General features: G+C 43.8%; 1 protein-coding gene across 3 annotated transcripts in view; it reads left to right on the top strand.

The window, feature by feature from the left end:
• The window catches only part of EFCAB6 (EF-hand calcium binding domain 6), a 160,473-nt gene that overhangs the window by 41,569 nt on the left and 102,881 nt on the right, over positions 1-16,023 (top strand). For all 3 annotated transcript variants that reach the window (XM_065569748.1, XM_065569759.1, XM_065569766.1), the window contains one exon: positions 7,679-7,797. In XM_065569748.1, coding sequence (XP_065425820.1) covers positions 7,679-7,797 — 119 coding nt within the window. The remainder of the gene's footprint in view (positions 1-7,678; positions 7,798-16,023) is intronic.

The raw sequence follows: 16,023 nt of genomic DNA, 5'->3' as shown, positions 1-16,023 counted from the left end.
GATGTATCCTCTTGGAATTTGGAGCTGCTTTCACGGATGCATACTCCATAAGGTCCATGGAGCTTTTGTCAGCAGCAATCTTGGAGGCTGTTTTCTGTTGGATAAGGGCCTAAAGGAAAATTAAATAAATTAGGATGGGCAGTTCTTTTGTTGTTGGGTTTTTCCCCCCTCTACAAGCAATCTCCAAAAAATTTTTTAGCCTGTCTTTGCTGTCTGGGCTCACTGTTTCAATTTTTATATCTTTTCTGGCTGGGACACTCTCCAGAATTACATCCCAACAAAACCAATTAAATAATTTTGTACATGCAATTATAGAACAGAAGCAATACTCTTTTAAAGCCAGCAATCAACAAACAAAACAATGCTTTATTTGACAATAAACCTTGTGTTTGGCATTGCTATGTGAAAGGTAATAAATCTATAAAAAATGTTACTACATCTCCATAAGTACTGAATAATAAAAAAGATCACAAATTTTTATTTGGGGTTTTTTTAATGCTCAACAATGACGATGTTTCAGATAAAACTTTTGAAGCTTAACATATAAAATAATGATACAGATTCACCTTTATATTGGAGAACAGAAGATCAGAAATAATGCATTACTTCTTTTAAAAATTGCTTCCATCCTATCTTGCTTAGTAAAAATCACAAAACTACAGTCATGTTCTCTTAAAGAAGCCTATTAAACTTGAGAGATTTTATATGTAACCAAACTGTACCTGAATTCCTTATTTGGATGGACCATTAAGCAACTTGGAGTGAATTCTCCACTGAAAGTACATGGGTGACATCATTAATGATAATAGTGCATTGAGGGAAAGATATTAGTGCCCTATTCCAGGGATGAGAAGGCTTTAACTTTTTGAGGGCAGTTAAAATCATGGGCCAGATTCACTGCTACACCAGCAGTTTTGCACTGCTCCAGTTAAGATGGGTTTATGGTTGTTTGCATCACCAGGGCAGCACAAAGGAATAGACCATGCCAGTAAATTTGGTTCTCTGTCTCCACCTCCATACTCCATCCTCATAAGCCACCCGTCCCCTGACCCCTAAGTCAGGGGTCGGCAACCTATGGCACGCATGCCGAAGGCGGCACGTGAGCTGATTTTCAGTGGCACTAACACTGCCTGGGTCCTGGCCACGGGTCCGGGGGGCTCTGCATTTTAATTTAATTTTAAATGAAGCATCTTAAACATTTTAAAAACCTTATTTACTTTACATACAACAATAGTTTAGTTATATATTATAGACTTATAGAAAGACATATTCTAAAAAGGTTAAAATGTATTACTGGCACACAAAACCTTAAATTAGAGTGAATAAATGAAGACTCGGCACACCACTTCTGAAAGGTTGCTGACCCCTGTCCTAAGTGAATATTGTCCAAGTGCATAAACTTAGTTCACTTATTAATGGGCTTTGGCATATAACATCATAGGTAAATAGGAAAGAGCAACAATAAAGTGGCAAAGTCCAGGTGTCCTCATATATTTCCTGAGCGCCCTAGTCATTTTCTGACTTCTCAGGAGTGATGAGCACAAGTGAAACGCCTCCACTTTCACATTCCAGAAATTTCACTGACTAGCTAGGCTGCTCCAAAAAAACAAAAAAAAAAGGTGTTGCCATGAGAGGCTAGCAGGAAACTGAGCAAATGTAACTCTTGCAGCAAGACACCAAAAGCTGCACTTTCTATATTTCTTTGCCTAACAGTCCATATCTCTGAGCAGTTATCTGTGGAGGTCCCAACAAAAATCCACAGCCGCTTTCTAACTAAAGTCCATGGACAACTTTCACTCTTCTTTAGCATCCCAGTGTCTGAAATCAGGTAGGCCAAGAGGTCTTCTTTTCTTTAAGAATATTATAATTCCTCCCTCTCGTCTTCCTGTTTTTTCATTCCGATTTGTTAAAGCCAGAGCCTAGCTGGAGGCTCCTGCCTCACCAAAGAGCCTAAAAATCCAGCTGCATTAAGAAGAAAAGAGGATCCTCTGGACTGCTAGTCTAGTTTAAATTGGCTTCTGTTCCTGAGGTTCCTTAGATATTAGGAGCCTCAATTTCAGTGACATGAACCCATAGAGGAACGAGAACATTTGAATCTCAATTGGCTGCTACACTATGTCTCTTTAATAGCTCTGGACAATATAGATTTAAATGGCATAGGTTTTTCAGATGAAGGCTGCATTTGTCAGAACAGACTAGTTCTGAAGTTTTGCTTTGGAGGACCTGAAACTTTTTCCAGTACTCCCAGTTAACAGGCTCCTGGCTCTTACCATCCTTTTTGTCTCTAGAGTTAGTTCTAAACTACAGCAGAGCCTAATCCACCTGAGAGTCACTTCCAGACCAGACCAACTTGGAATGAAAAGACAGCTATACAGGTGTTTCAGTGTCTTCAGTGTTGTCCTATTTACCGGAGTCTGCTGCTACTCTGCCTTCTGGTGTTCTCCTTCAAGGTGGTTTCCTGTGTTCACTTCTACTCTGCACTCGGGACTCTGTGGCTGTTTCTGATTCAAGCCCAAGCCCATTGAATATTTGACTTGGAGTGTTTGATAAATGTTTCTCCCCACGACAAAACTTCTCTTATGGTGTTCTGGCACTGTGTTGAATCTCTCCCTTAACTTTAACGGTCTTTGGATCAGGCCTATAATTATAAAGAGGGCTTTCTCTGACCACAAATGTCACTCTTTAGGGTAGGAGACAAAAAAGGAGCTGTGTGGTTTTGGGAAAATGGTCATAGTCAATGATCAGGCTCTACATAAATGCATGAGATCCAAGAGCCCTGTGAAGGACTCCATTTGGCCTCAGGAACTTTCTCTCAGATAGGCCAGACAGACAAATCAGTAGTTTGTAGAATAGTTAAAATGACACTAAGAACCTGCCAATGAGAGAAAAAGTCTGGCAGCTCTGAAGTCTTGTCCTCTCGCAGAAAAAGGCAAACCAGCTCTCTGTTGATCTGTGCTGGCACAATCTTGCCTGGAAAGAATGGTCCCTAGTTTTCTCCCTCCCATCCATAGATCTATATGCCTACCTGACAAATACCATTCTCCTGTACCCAGTACTTAGACCTTCAGGCTTTAACAGTTATACAGTCCAGTGGTCCTAGTGGACTTTAAACTCATCCAAGCCTGACACTTCCCTGTTTTGGAATGGCTATTTTAATAAAAAGCAATGGAACTTGACACTCCCATTGGTATCCTGGATTTGTCTCAGAGCAACAAGACAATCTCTTCTCATATATTGTAGAAGGGGTGTTCAGATATTGTAGGACTGGAATACAGCACCAATTCTTAAATACCACACATAGAAGATTTTTCTTAAAAGTCAGATGCTCGAGATGAAGCTGTCCCCTGGCTCCTTTAGTGTAGTCATCTGGCAGTTATGCAGCAAATAATTCAAGGTTATTTTCTTTGGCAGCATTTCAGAGCAAATCTTTATGTAAGAATGAAATGTTTTTAAACAATGGAAAGGATAATGGGTACATTTGTTTGTTTGTTTTGAATTGTAATGAATAAATAGCATTCATATTTGTTAAAAATAGAAAGTAGAAAAATAAAACAATTCTAGTGATAATGACAAAATTTTGATATTTAGAAAACCAGCACTGCCTTATGTCCACATTAAATTTAATTTGAATTTTCTGAAACTGGCTATTTTTTTTTAAAGGGTAGGGAGTGATTGGGTGCTCTTTAAATAATATGCTGAAATTTAAAAAAATGCACACTTTAAAATATGTACAAGGATATTTTTGCTCCCTTGTTTATGTTTGTGTAAAGGCCTTTTCAGTAGTGGAACAATAACTACAGCCCAGACCCTTAGTAAACCTTAGGAACAGGCTTATCTTTAAGGAAGTCAATAGTCCTGTTGATTTCAGTGGGACTACTCATGGCTCTGATTCAGAAAAAGCATCCATATTCAGGAAGGATGCTTAAACACGTGCTTAAATCCCATTAAATCAATGATAGTATTAAAGTTATGCATGTGCATAAGTGTTTAAGGGTCAGGGCCTTAGTACTTTCCTGATTTGGGATTTATATGCTCAAAATTAAGCACATATGTGTTTGCAGCAACAGCATTTAATTAGGGTCTGATCCAAAGCCCATTTAAGACAATGACTTTCCATTGACTTTAACTGGCTTTGGATTACTGAAAATACAGGGGAAACAGTGAAAGTAACTACACATGGTGCTGTCAAATATACAAAGTAAACACACAAATAATACAGGTTTTTTATTTGTCAGCTAACATCTTTCAGTTGTAGTAACCTGAAATATTACTACATACAAGGCACAGGAAACAGATCCCTTTAAAGATGGCACTTTTTGTTTAAATAGGGGTTTGCTCTTGTGTCCTTGGACAAAATTTCTGAGTATGTTCATTGTGCTGTGTATCAGTGGATTGCCACCCTATTTTATCTATCCATTCTAATCTAATCTATTTTTTCATTTCCAGCATCACCACCACTACAGTTATGAGGAGCCAGTATAATTCATAGTACCTTTAGGATTAAAGAAGTTATGTAAATAATTAGGAGTATTGTACTATAAATATCACAATATGGTAAACCTCGGTGAAACTATTTATTATTTTTCCACATGGAGACTGGAATAAATAGGAATGCCACTTAGTGATTTCAATTCTAAAAGCAGTCTATCCGTCATGATAATTCTGCCCAGTTTTAAAGCATATAAACATGGTTTCCCCCCCTCAGGAATGAATGTTTCATTATTTGTTTCCTTCAGTAAATACAAGGATCAGTTCTACTTCCAGTGAAGACGATGGCAAAACTCCTATTGATTTCAGTGGGAGAAGGATTTGAACCATTGTTTGTGGATGCCGTAAAGAAAAGCCCACTCTCCATTTGCTATATCTTCAAGTTGCACCATGTCCTTTTTATAGTAACCTAAGGTAGTGATAAAGTGTGACACTCTCTCACTCATTCCGGAGGAGGGAGGTTGCTGAAGGCTGGCAGTAGCCTGCCTCTACACTCGTCTCCGTTTACCTGGGCCTGGGCTGGCCTGGGCTCAGGCAGCCGGCGGCCAATAGTCTTAAGGGGCTGGCTCTAGCCTGGGCGGGGCTCAGGCAGCCAGCAAACAACACAGTCTTACAGGTAGGCTAGGGGCTGGGCTTGCAGGGCTCAGACAGCCAGCAGACAACAGTCTCCGGGGGCTGGGGCCACTCCTCTTCAGAGCGAGAGCACCTTGCAGAGGAATGAGGGTCAGCCACCTGAGGGGGGCGGGGGGACAGGGGGACGCGGGCCCTCCCTACTCCACTGCGTCCCAGCCCAGGGCCCTGGCAGGGGCAGAATCAGCTTCCCTGAGGTCAGCGGCGATCCAGCCGCAACACTCCAACGCTGGGGCTCTGGGCTTTGCAGCCAGCCCTATGGCAGCTGCCTCTGGGCCACTTCCTGCCTCCCCTGGGGTGGGTACCTTTGATGTCCAGTCATTGTCTGGCTCCTTCGGGTAAGCGGCAGCGGACACTCTGGGCCAGTCGTCGTCCCCGCCCGGGCCGTGGGCTGAGCTAGGCGGGGAATCTGCTCCGTGCTCCTCCAGAACCAGCGGGACGTCCTTCCCCTCTGCAGGCTTCCCCCCGAATGGGCTGTGGGCCTGGTCTTTTATACTTCCGGCCACGCCCTTGTCCTTCGGGCGAGGGGGGCGGGGTGACCTAGGCTCCGCCCTCCAAGGGGTGTGTAACACTCCCTCACTTACCCCGGAGGAGGGAGGCCTGTCCGCCTCACTACATAAAGCATGCAACATATGATTCTGATCCACACTTATGGCTTGGGTTTTTTGGTTCCCTTTCAATGGTCCAATGCTAAGAGCAGCTCGTAATGCATAATGATGTTCTGAACAAATAATTAGTGCTGTAGTTCCTTTTGGGGGCTGACGGAATTGATTTTTTTACCTTTGACATATGAAAATTTAGAAAAAGCCTTCTTGTTAAATCAGCAGACACTGTCTGATAGCAGTAACAATACAGCTTATGGGGGAAAGAGCTTTTCAGGTGTTAGAAATTGGAATATCCATGTGTCGATGAAAACTGTCACTATTGTTTTTAGTGGTAGATAATGAATGAAGTGTTCATTTTTGATAATTTGTATGTATATCTGGATTTAACAGTATTTGAATGTTACAAAAACTGAGCTCCAAAAAAGTATGAATGTCAAACAGATATATCATGAGTGACGTGTTATTTATGCCAGCATTAACCTGATCTTTAACATGGCTTTTTTGTCATGACTTGACTGTCAGTGTTCAAATAAGCCAGTCACACAATGTTTGTGAAGTATCTCCTTTATTTTGAATTTGTACAGGTAAGTTTGCTTCAAATTGGAAGATGGTCTATCCATGTTATTATTAATAAGTTTTTCTGTCATGCTTTACAGATTTCAAAGCACTGTACAGTACAAATATTAACTAGTTATTCTTTGGGTATGTAGGCACTATATCCCACTTTTATAGATGGAAAAACTGAGATAAAAGGAGGTTAAGTGACTTGCCCAAGTTGCTTATCGAAAAGGAGATTGAGAGGTGACTTAATTTAGAGTCTCTATCCATAGGGAGAGAATAGTACAGGCTCTTTAATTTAATGGAGAAGAGTATAACAAGAACCAATGACTGGAAGCTGAAGCCAGAGGCATTCAAATTAGAAATTAGGCACAAAGTTTTAACCATGAGTGTGATTAACCATGGGAACAAACTACCAAGCAAAGTGGTGGATTTGTCGTTTTTGGTTGTCTTCAGATCAAGACTGGATGCCTTTTTGGAAGATAAGCTTTAGTCAACCACGAGTTATTGGTCTCAATTACAGGGACAACTGGCCTGTGATATACAGGAGGTCAGACTACATGATCTAGTGGTATATTTAGGCCTTAAACTCTATGCATCTCTGAATTGTACTTCAAAATCTCTGCTTTCATTTAAAAAAAATTACATATTTCCAGTGATTAGGAAGATAAATTTGGAAACATCAAGTGAGTGTTGTCTCACATAAACCTTCAGACAACTTGAAACAATAGCTCTGAAAGGTGTGAACTACCCATTGGTTTCAACAGATTGACTTAAATCTAAAGAGGATAACCTAACTGTTCATTCTATTTCACCATTGATTAGCACAAATATTTAGCAAATACGCTCATCCCAATCCCAATTGTTTCTCAAACTGGAAAATTTAATATAAAAATAAATTACACTGGGGATATGGTTCTAATTGTAATATTTATTTCCATATTTAATTAAAAAAATCAAAATTTTAATTCAAATAAATCTGCCGCAGAATGTCCAGCCCATTGGATCTGACTGCTGCAGAACCCAGGCACATTGTAACAGAATTTAGGTTCCATTTGCCATAGATTACACTGGGATTTGATTAAGAATTTCCATAGTTTTCTTACGTAATTGAAAGAATTTCTGTGTACATCTATTAAAATTTATATTCAGGTACATGGTCAGCCAAATCACATGGTAGTGTGGCATTGAGTAATAGTATGCAGACAACTCACACACCACATATATAAACTCTGGGGGAAATAATACAATATGTATATGCAAAAAATGCCACCTTCCCTCTCTTAATTTTTACATAATATTCTGTAAAGATCATATATGTTTATTTCCTAATGTTTCACTACAGATTTGGCAGAGAATAATGTTGTTCACTGAAAGGAGTTGCTTTTTTTTTCCAGACTGTGGAATCATTCCTGTGTTGGTAAAACGAATACATTGGATTATAAAGAATTTCTGAAGAACCTTGGTATAAATATGGGTACAATTAAGAAAAATGCAACAGAAAACCAACGCCTAGGTAGGTGCTCACAAGGAGAATATATAGTGTAGGCTTTGGGAAAGTGAGTACGATCAGTTGGGACCTGATCTTACTCCTTCTGAAATCAATGGGAGTCTTTCAATGAGAGTTGGATTGGGCCCTTACATGGCAACTTTAGTCTGGAATTTTCAAAGAAGCCCAAGACAACTATGTGCCATTTAGGTGATGGTCTCTCTTAGAGTGGTTTGAAAAGCTTACCCACAGTGTATCAACATTACTCATAGGCCAAGGTTTCAAAAAGTGACACCCAAGTGCATGTGTAAAAAGTACAGTCACAGTTGAAACTCATTTGCTGCAATTATGCATTTAGATTGTAGGAGTTCATGTACAAATAACTATTGGAGTACTGTGCTTAATGTGGTTGTATGTACAATCAAAGGGCTGCACACTCGGTCATGTTTTTTGTGCATCACCTTCTGGTCTTCATTTTTGAAAATATGTCCCATAATGTATATCAGAGTCTATGGACTTTTGAATGCATTTTAAGAAGAGGATACTGTCAGTATGTTTTTTATCATTTAAAAATAATAATAATGTTTGCATTAACCCCTTAGAAGCTTGTAACTAAAATCTGTTTCTTTAAAAAACTATTTTTCTACATCATGTATGCAGATGGGTTTGTTGTTGTAGGGTTACTTGCAAGTGCTGGTCTTTCTGCCATGTGAGTTTTCATTTCTCTTTGTTTAAAAAAAAATAGTATTTAAACGTTATACCGGGGGGGGGAGCCAATAAAGAATTACACAGACTTTGCAACCCGAAGAAAAGACCGTAAGCTAAATTTTGAGCCTACCAACTTGAAACATTGCCCCTTTCACTTCTACTATTCAGACTTAATACTTCACAAAGAGTCACAAAACAGCAAATTAACCTTTCACAGTTGTCTAGAAAAGCCTGGCCAACAGTCATAGTACTGAACTGATCCACTGCCTGAGAAAAAGTCTTCCATTGGGTAGTGGGACTTATTTCTAAACCAACATTAAATGAATGGCCTGATTTTCAAAGGTGCTGAGTACAGTACTGGCTGTTCCCATTGACTTCAGTGAATGAAAATCATACCATTAGAATCTTTTTTATTTAATCGTACTTTTCCCCTCTTCATTCTGAAACAGGGTTGTGTGTACACAGAATGATGTAAAGTTTATGAAATATTACAAAATAAGATAGCTTAGGAAATAATTGGTAAAATAACCACAGCTGCTAAGCACTTGGTTTTTTACATAGTGTGGCCAACTGACATCATAACCAAAGCTGTTGCTCCAAAGTCAAATCCCACTCTGCTTTGATCAACAAAAGTTGTAAATGTGAACAATTATCGTAGATAAACCCATTCAGCTAGTAAACAGAGGGCAGTATTTAGGGTAGAGATCAGAATGAGTGAGCTAGAAGGATAAAAGGAGGAGAAGGGTGGATGTAGTGAGAGAAGAGACATTGAAGATGGTGCACTGGAGTGGTTAATTAAATTGGGCCTGATCCTGAAAGTAGCTGAACACCCTCAACTGCCACTGAAGTTAGTTGAGCATATCACACACCTTGCAAGAGGCTCTCAATAGAATCAGAATTATTATCACACGTGATAATGCTATAATATGTATCTATATCTGAATCCTGAAAAATGCGTAGTACTCTTACTAAGGCAGAGATTCCTCTGGTCTGTTTAGCTCTATACTGATAGAGGATTACAATTCACCTCCAAATTGAAATTCTGCTGGCCGGTGTCATCAGGCTGTTTGTTCCACAGCTCCTCCTATTATATGATGGTTTTATACAGCAACAGGGGAACTCGAATGGGCAAGCTTACAAAATCCTACTATTATTAGGGAAGAAGATGGGCCAATGGATAATGCACAAGTCTGTGAGTCAGGAGACCTGGGTTTTCACTTCCCACTCTGTCATTCACGGACTTTAAGGCCAGAAGGGACCATCATGATCATCAAGTCTGAGCTCCTGCATACTGCAGGCCAAGAACCACACCCACCCATTCCTGTAATAGGTCAGTCACCTCTGGCTGAGTTACTGAAGTTCTCAAATCTTGATTTAAAGACTTGATGTTACAGAGACTGCACCATTTACTCTAGTTCAGATCAGCAAGTGATCTGTGCCCCATGCTGCAGAGGAAAGTGAAAAACCCCCAGCTAATGTGAGCTGGGGGAAAATTCCTTTCCAACCTCAAATGTGATCATTTAGACCCTAGGCATGTGGGCAAGATGCACCAGCCGGACATCTGGGAAAATTCTCTGTAGTAACTCAGAGCCCTCCCCATCTAGCATCCCATCTACAGCCATTGGAGATATTTGCTACTAACAGTCACAGATGGGCCATATCCCATTGTAGATAAGCTCATCAAACCATCTCCTCCATAAACTTATCAAGCTCAGCCTTGAAACAGGTTGGGTTTTTTGTCTCCCCTACTCTCCTTGGAAGGCTGTTCCAAGATTTCACTCCTCCAGTGGTTAGAAACCTTTGTCTAACTTCAAACCTAAACTTATTGATGGTCAGTTTGTATCCATTTGTTCTTGTGTCCACATTGGCCCTTAACTTAAATAAATTTGCTCCCTCCCTCGTGTATGTCCTTCTGATGTCTTTATAGACAGCAATCATATCTTCCATCAGTCTTTGTTTTGTTAGGCTAAACAAGTCAAGCTCCTTAAGTCACCTCTCGTAAGGTAGCGTCTCCATTCCGCTGATCTTCCTAGTAGCCCTCCTTTGCACCTGTTCCAGTTTGGATTCATCTTTCTTAAACATGGGAGACCAGAATTGCATATACTATTACAAATGAGGTCTCACCAGTGCCTCGTACAATGATAATAACACTTCCCTGTCTCTACTGGAAATACCTCGCCTGATGCATCCTCAGATTGCATTAGTCTTTTTCACTGCTGCATCATGTTGGCAACTCATAGTCATCCTGTGATTGACCCATACATCCAAGCCTTTCTCCTCCTCTGTCGCTTCCAACTGATGTGTCCCCAGCTGATAGCAAAAGTTCTTATTATTAATTCCTAAGTGCATGACCTTGCACTTTGTACTATTAAATTTCATCTGTTTCTATTACTCCAGTTTTCAAGGTCATCCAGATTTTCTTGTATGATATTTTGGTCCTCCTCTGTATTGGGAAAACCTCCCAACTTTGTGTCATCTTCAGATTTTATTAGAGCACTCCCACTTATTGTGCCCAGGTCATTAAGGAAAATGTTAAATAAGATTGGTCCCAAGACAGATCCCTGAGGAACTCCACTAGTAACCTCCCTACAGCCTGACAGTTCACCTTTCAGTATGACCGCTTGTAGTCTCCCCTTTAACCTGAGGCCTGGTCTACACTACGAGTTTAGGTCGACTTTAGCAGCGTTAAATCGAATTAAGCCTGGACATGTTCACACGACGAAGCCCTTTCTTTTGACTTAAAGGGCCCTTTAAACCGGTTTCTTTACACCACCTTCGACGAGGGTATTAGCGATAAAATCGGCCTTTGCGGGTCGGAATTGGGGTAGTGTGGACGGAATTCGACGTTATTGGCCTCCAGGAGCTATCCCACAGTGCTTCATTGTGACCGCTCTGGACAGCACTCTCAACTCAGATGCACTTACCAGGTAGACAGGAAAAGACCCGTGAACGTTTGAATTTCATTTCCTGTTTGCCCAGCGTGGAGAGCACAGGTAACCACGCAGAGCTCATCAGCACAGGTAACCGTGATGGAGTCCCAGGATCGCAAAAGAGCTCCAGCATGGACCGAACGGGAGGTACGGGATCTGCTCACCATATGGGGAGATGAATCAGTGCTAGCTGAACTCCGTAGCAGTAAAAGAAATGGCAAAGTATTAGAAAAGGTCTCCAAGGCCATGAAGGACCGAGGCCATAACAGGGACACACAGCAGTGCCGCGTGAAAATTAAGGAGCTACGGCAAGCCTACCACAAAGCCAGAGAAGCAAATGGAAGGTCCGGGGCAGAGCCGCAAACTTGCCGCTTCTACGCGGAGCTGCATGCCATTCTAGGGGGTGCAGCCACCACTACCCCAACCATGTGCTATGACTCCCTCACTGGAGAAACACACAGGGAAGAGGGTTCGGGGAATGAGGAAGATGAGGATGGAGGTAATGTAGGTAGCTCACAGCAGCAAGGAAGCGGAGAAACCGGTTTCCCCAACAGCCAGGATATGTTTGTCACCCTGGACCTGGAACCAGTAACCCCCGAACTCACCCAAGACCCTGAGGGCACACAGGGGACCTCTGGTGAGTGTACCTTTGTAAATATTACACATGGTTTAAAAGCAAGCGTGTTTAATGATTAATGATTAATTTGCCCTGGCAATCGCGGCCAGTACAGCTACTGGAAAAGTCTGTTAACGTATATGGGGATGGAGCGGAAATCCTCCAGGGACATCTCCAGAAAGCTCTCCTTGATGTACTCCCAAAGCCTTTGCAAAAGGTTTCTGGGGAGGGCTGCCTTATCCTGTCCGCCATGGTAGGACACTTTACCACGCCAGGCCAGTAGCACATAGTCTGGAATCATTGCATAACAAAGCATGGCAGCGTATGGACCCGGTGTTTGCTGGCATGCAAACAACATCCATTCCTTATCTCTCTTTGTTATCCTCAGGAGAGTGATATCATTCACGGTCACCTGGTTGAAATGGGCTGATTTTATTAAGGGGACATTCAGAGGTGCCCGTTCCTGCTCTTCTGAACAGAAATGTTCCCCGCTGTTAGCTACGTGGTGGGGGGAGGGGTGAAGTGATCATCCCAGAGAATTGGGTGTGTGTGGGGGGGTGGTTTAGTTGGGTTTGTGCTGCATGTTAACCCGGAAACTGCAGCCCCTCCTTTTACATTGAAAACCCATTTTAAATGGCCAACCCAATTCATCCTTGATATGGGAAATGAGGGCGCTGCTGTTTGAAACCATTCCCACATGTTACCATGGCTGCCTGCAAGCCGAAATCTGTTGCCTGGCACTGCGTGAGTGATCTCTCATACCAAACAGGCAGGCCCTCACTATAAGAGGAAAAATGCGACCTTGTAACGAAAGAGTGTACCCATTGTTCTCTAAAATGTGTCTTTTTTAACCACCTCTCCCTTCTCCTCCACCAGCTGCAAATGTTTCTCCTTTACAGAGGCTAGTGAACATTAGAAAGAGAAAACGGAGGACGCGGGACGATATGTTCACGGAGCTCCAGATGTCCTCCCACGCTAATAGAGCACAGCAGAATGCGTGGAGGCAGTCAATGTCAGACATAAGAAAAGCACAATATGAACGAGAGGAGAGGTGGCGGGCTGAATCGCGGGATGAAAAGAGCAAGTGGCGGGCTGAAGATGATAGGTGGCGTCAGCTTGCAGACAGAAGGCAAGAGTCAATGCTCCGTCTGCTGGCGCATCAAACTGATATGCTCCAGCGTATGGTTGAGCTGCAGGAAAGGCAGCAGGAGCAGAGACCGCCGCTACAGCCCCTGTGTAACCAACAGCCCTCCTCCCCAAGTTCCATAGCCTCCTCACCCAGACGCCCAAGAACATGGTGGGGGGGCCTCCGGCCACCCAGTCACTCCACCCCAGATGATTGCCCAAGCATCAGAAGGCTGGCCTTCAATAAGAGTTAAAGTTTTAAAATGCAGTATGTCCTTTTCCATCCCTCCTCCCCCACCCATCCCAGGCTACCTTGGCAATTATCCCCCTCCTTTGTGAGGAATTAATAAAGAGTGCATGAATGTGAAATAACAATGACTTTATTGCCTCTGCAAGCGGTGCTCGAAGTGGGGAGGGGAGGGTGGGGTGGTTGGTTTACAGGGAAGTAGAGTGAACCGGGTGGGGGGGGGCGGAGGGTTCATCAAGGAGAAACAAACAGAAGTTTCACACCGTAGCCTGGCCAGTCACAAAACTCATTTTCAAAGCTTCTCTGATGCGCACCGCGCCCTGCTGTGCTCCTCTAACCGCCCTGGTGTCTGGCTGCATGTAATCAGCGGCCAGGCGAGTTGCCTCAACCTCCCACCCCGCCATAAATGTCTCCCCCTTACTCTCACAGATATTGTGGAGCGCACAGCAAGCAGCAATAACAATGGGGATATTCTTTTCGCTGAGGTCTGAGCAAGTCAGTAAGCTGCGCCAGCGCGCTTTTAAACGTCCAAATGCACATTCCAGCACCATTCGGCACTTGCTCAGCCTATAGTTGAACAGGTCCTGACTCCTGTCCAGGCTGCCTGTGTACGGCTTCATGAGCCATGGCATTAAGGGGTAGGCTGGGTCCCCAAGGATCACAATAGGCATTTCAACATCCCCAATGGTTACTTTCTGGTCCGGGAAGAAAGACCCTTCCTCCAGCTTTCGAAACAGACCAGAGTGCCTGAAGACGCGAGCATCATGTACTTTTCCTGGCCATCCCACGTTGATGTTGGTGAAACGTCCCTTGTGATCCACCAGGGCTTGCAGCAGCATTGAAAAGTACCCCTTGCGGTTTATGTACTCGGTGGCTTGGTGCTCCGGTGCCAAGATAGGGATATGGGTTCCGTCTATGGCCCCACCACAGTTTGGGAATCCCATTTCAGCAAAACCATCCACTATTGCCTGCACGTTGCCCAGAGTCACTACCCTTGATATCACCAGGTCTTTCATTGCCCTGGCAACTTGGATCACAGCAGCCCCCACAGTAGATTTGCCCACTCCAAATTGATTCCCAACTGACCAGTAGCTGTCTGGTGTTGCAAGCTTCCACAGGGCTATCGCCACTCGCTTCTCAACTGTGAGGGCTGCTCTCATCCTGGTATTCTGGCGCTTCAGGGCAGGGGAAAGCAAGTCACAAAGATCCATGAAAGTGCCCTTACGCATGCGAAAGTTTCGCAGCCACTGGGAATCGTCCCACACCTGCAGCACGATGCGGTCCCACCAGTCTGTGCTTGTTTCCCGTGCCCAGAATCGGCGTTCCACGGCATGAACCTGCCCCAGTAACACCATGATTTCCACATTGCTGGGGCCTGTGCCTTGTGAGAGGTCTATGTCCATGTCAATTTCCTCATCACTCTCTTCACCGCGCTGCAATCGCCTCCTCGGCTGGTCCGGGTTTCGCGTTGGCATGTCCTGGCTCTGCATATACTCCAGGACAATGCGCGTGGTGTTCATAGTGCTCATAATTGCCGCGTTGATCTGAGCGGGCTCCATGATCCCAGTGCTAGCTATGGCGCCTGGTCTGAAAAAAGGCGCGAAACTAGTATCTGACGGACCAGGGGAAGGAGGGAGGGCGGGCTGAGTGACGACATGACGTACAGGTACAGGGAATTAAAATCAAGAACGGTGGCTGTGCATCAGGGAGAAACACAAACAACTGTCACACAGAATGGTCCCCCCAAAGATTAAACTGAAAACCCTGGGTTTAGCAGGCCGTTGATTTGACGGAGGGAGGGGGAAGCAAATAAATACAGAACAAATCTATTTTTTACATCTTAAGACGACGGTGCAGCATGACTGATAGCCCTCGGCATCTTCTGGGTGCTTGGCAGCAAATACTGGGCGCTTGGCAGTTAGTGTACTAAGACTGATAGCCACATTTTTCCTGTATGATGACGATGGCCTTCAGGCCTATTGCACGATCTGCTGCTCAGGGAAGACTCTGCTAATGTGCGATGATCCAACTTGTAATAGGACGGTTACCAGTCGTAATACACCATCTACTGCCAAAAGGCAAAAGGCAAGGGGCTGGTGCAATGCAGCCCTACGGCTGCCAGCCCCACAGCTGCCAGCACCCAGATCACCGATGAAGGCTACCAGTCATGCTGCACCGTCTACCGCCAAAAGGCAGTTAGCTGCTGCTGCTGTGTAGCAATGCAGTCCCACGTCTGCCGGCACCCAGAGGACATATGGTGACGGTGAGCTGAGCTGAGCGGGCTCCATGCTTGCCGTGGTATGTTGTCTGCACAGGTAACCCAGGTAAAAAGGCGCGAATCTATTGTCTGCCGTTGCTCTGATGGAGGGGGAGGGGCCTGACGACATGTACCCAGAACCTCCCGTGACACTGTTTTGCATCATTCAGGCATTGGGATCTCAACCCAGAATTCCAATGGGCGGCGGAGACTGCGGGAACTGTGGGATAGCTACCCATAGTGCAATGCTCCGGAAGTTGACGCTAGCCTCGGTACTGTGGACGTGGTCCGCCGACTAGAGCATTTTATGTGGGGACACACACAATCGGCTGTATACAACCGATTTCTATAAAACCGGCTTCTATTAATT

The sequence above is a fragment of the Chrysemys picta genome, chromosome 1 (assembly GCF_011386835.1).
Source record: "Chrysemys picta bellii isolate R12L10 chromosome 1, ASM1138683v2, whole genome shotgun sequence".
Lineage (NCBI taxonomy): Eukaryota > Metazoa > Chordata > Testudines > Emydidae > Chrysemys > Chrysemys picta.
Note: the sequence above shows the minus strand (reverse complement) of the source record. Positions and strands in the feature narration are given on the sequence as shown.